Here is a 2,786-nt window from a genome sequence, read left to right as displayed (position 1 = left end):
TGCTGGAGGAGAGTGAGGAGGTCACCAGGGGGAGGGAAGCAAAGCCAGGAGTTGGAGCTGTGGAGTGGGTGGGAGTGGGAGTTCGGAATGCCACCTTCCTCAGGGGGAGCGAATGGCAGGGTGTGGGTGTGGGTGTGGGTGTGGGTGTGGGTGTGGGTGGGGCGGTGGGTGTGGGTGTGGGTGTGGGTGGGGATGGGTGGGGGTGGGTGAGGAAGAGGAAGAGAATGAATGGTGAAGAGGGAGGAGGAGGTTAGGGGAAAGAGGTGGGGCGGGGGCTATCAAGCTCTCACCCAAAATCCCAAATGGAGCGCAGCGGGGGGGGGGGGGGGGGGGGGGGGGGCGTGACTGCTACTGGGCGGACAGCTGGAAGTCCTTGGGAGGGATTTTCATGCCCAGAGAGTTGGTGCCATGCGGGTCCATCTGGTTCTTGTAGCGCTCGCCGCGGTGCTTGAGCAGGAAGGGGCCCCAGTCGGGCTGAGGGGAACACACCAGCTTCAGCCTCTGCAGACAGACAGAGACAGAGACAGAGAGAGAGACAGAGAGAGAGAGAGAGAGAGAGAGAGAGAGACAGAGACAGAGAGTCACACAGAGCCAGAGACAGAGTCACACAGAGCCAGAGACAGAGACAGAGACAGAGAGTCACACAGAGCCAGAGACAGAGAGTCACACAGAGACAGAGACAGAGAGTCACACAGAGCCAGAGACAGAGTCACACAGAGACAGAGACAGAGAGTCACACAGAGCCAGAGACAGAGTCACACAGAGACAGAGACAGAGAGTCACACAGAGACAGAGACAGAGAGTCACACAGAGACAGAGACAGAGAGTCACACAGAGACAGAGACAGAGAGTCACACAGAGACAGAGACAGAGACAGAGAAAGAGACAGGGACAGACAGTCACACAGAGAGGGCACTAGCACAGCCAGCACCAACCAACAGCTAGCAACACGGTTCACACACTTCCCTTTAAAAGAATACTGCAGCAACACGGTTCACACACTTCCCTTTAAAAGAATACTGCAGCAACACGGTTCACACACTTCCCTTTAAAAGAATACTGCAGCAACACGGTTCACACACTTCCCTTTAAAAGAATACTGCAGGAACCTGGTTCACACACTTCCCTTTAAAAGAATACTGCAGGAACCTGGTTCACACACCTCCCTTTAAAAGAATACTGCAGGAAATATAAAGAAAAAAGAATAAAGCATGCTGGCACTCAAGGGAGATATGGACACTAAATATAGGTATTCGTTTAAACAAGTATTCACTTAAATACCCATATCTGTTTCACAGTGGGTGTCCCCATTATACCTCATCACAGCTATCACAAGTACAGCGCTCTGCCATTTGATCTAAGAAGCAGGCCAAGATATTGCTATCAGCATGCAAACTCCCAACACAGGTTGTGACATCTGTTTAGCGCCACATTATTTTTAGTTTTTTCTCAGGTATACATTGTCTTGTTCACACTTTAATTTGATTAAAACTGCATGAGTTTGATTACATTTCACAGTACACTCACAGTGGACAATAAAAACATATTGTGTTGTGTTTTTAATCACTGTGTGTTGTGGTATATTGTTTTTTTTGCAGACTTAAGTGTGCTGCAAAGTTAGTATTGTAGAATGCATACTACGGTAGGGTTAAGAAACTGTGTTAAAATAATATCTCTCACAACTTCTCAATCCTATGATGTAATTAGAATCAGAATGGGAAACAACACAACACTTGCTCTACTGAGCTACGACAACAGTGGGCCTTGTCTACTCTTCACTAATTGACAGTTTAGAGTTCTTCCATTTCACATTAGATGGCTATTACTTCATTTCAGAGACATCTACACATCCCTGGAGTTCACAGTTGTCAATGACAACACGCCATCCTGCCTTAGTTTCCTCATAACATTAAATCATTTCACTTGACTGGATTCACACCTGGTGGCTCACCTCAGCACCTAGACCTAGTTTAACTCATCCAATTGCAACACTATGTGCAACACAAACCGCAAAAAGAATGTCTCCCTTATCTTTGATGGAAAACATTAGTAGGCAGGTCAAGTTTATTTGTATAGCACATTTCATATAAAAAGGTAATTCAAAGTCCTTTAAATAAACAAAGCATGGAAAAGCATAAGAGATATGACAAGGAACCCAAATAGATAAAGGGACAAAGTTTTCAAAATGGAAATGAAAAGGATTGGAAATCTAAAACATTAAACTAAATGAAAATGAATGAGGAAAAATAGCACAGTAACAGTATAAGGCCACACATCCGTCCTGCCTCACCTCCCTGAAGGATCCGGGGGAGAGATACATTTTAATGCCGAACATGATGGGAATCCAGATGACAGAACAGATGACCATCAGCCAGCCCATCACCATGGACCAGCCGGGGTAGGTGTAGTCCTCATATGTCATCCCCTTCCACTGGTACAAACTAATGCCAAGAATGAACTGGGAGAGGGAGAGAAAGAAAGAGAGAGAGAGAAAGAGAGAGGAGGCAGGGGAAGCAACATTAGCATGACGTGCATCACAAACATCCCCCCCTGGACTTAACGAGCCATCCCAGGAGAGGAGAGGAGAGGAGAGGAGAGGAGAGGAGAGGAGAGGAGAGGAGAGGAGAGGAGAGGAGAGGAGAGGAGAGGAGAGGAGAGGAGAGGAGAGCAGAGGAGAGGAGAGGAGAAGAGAGGATAGGAGAGGAGAAGAGAGGAGAGGAGAGGAGAGGAGAGGAGAGGAGAGGAGAGGAGAGGAGAGGAGAGGAGAGGAGAGGAGAGGAGAGGAG

The 2,786-nt window shown here is 47.7% G+C and overlaps 1 protein-coding gene across 1 annotated transcript in view; it reads right to left on the bottom strand.

The window, feature by feature from the left end:
- Positions 1–348: 348 nt before the first annotated feature.
- The window catches only part of slc6a5 (solute carrier family 6 member 5), a gene marked incomplete at both ends in the record, with an annotated part of 22,022 nt that continues 19,584 nt past the window's right edge, over positions 349–2,786 (bottom strand). Inside the window, 2 exons of the mRNA XM_080843583.1 lie at positions 349–501; positions 2,291–2,458. Coding sequence (XP_080699709.1) covers positions 349–501; positions 2,291–2,458 — 321 coding nt within the window. The remainder of the gene's footprint in view (positions 502–2,290; positions 2,459–2,786) is intronic.

This window comes from Sprattus sprattus (assembly GCF_963457725.1).
Source record: "Sprattus sprattus genome assembly, chromosome: 8".
NCBI lineage: Eukaryota > Metazoa > Chordata > Actinopteri > Clupeiformes > Clupeidae > Sprattus > Sprattus sprattus.
This window is presented reverse-complemented; position numbering and strand designations above follow the sequence as displayed.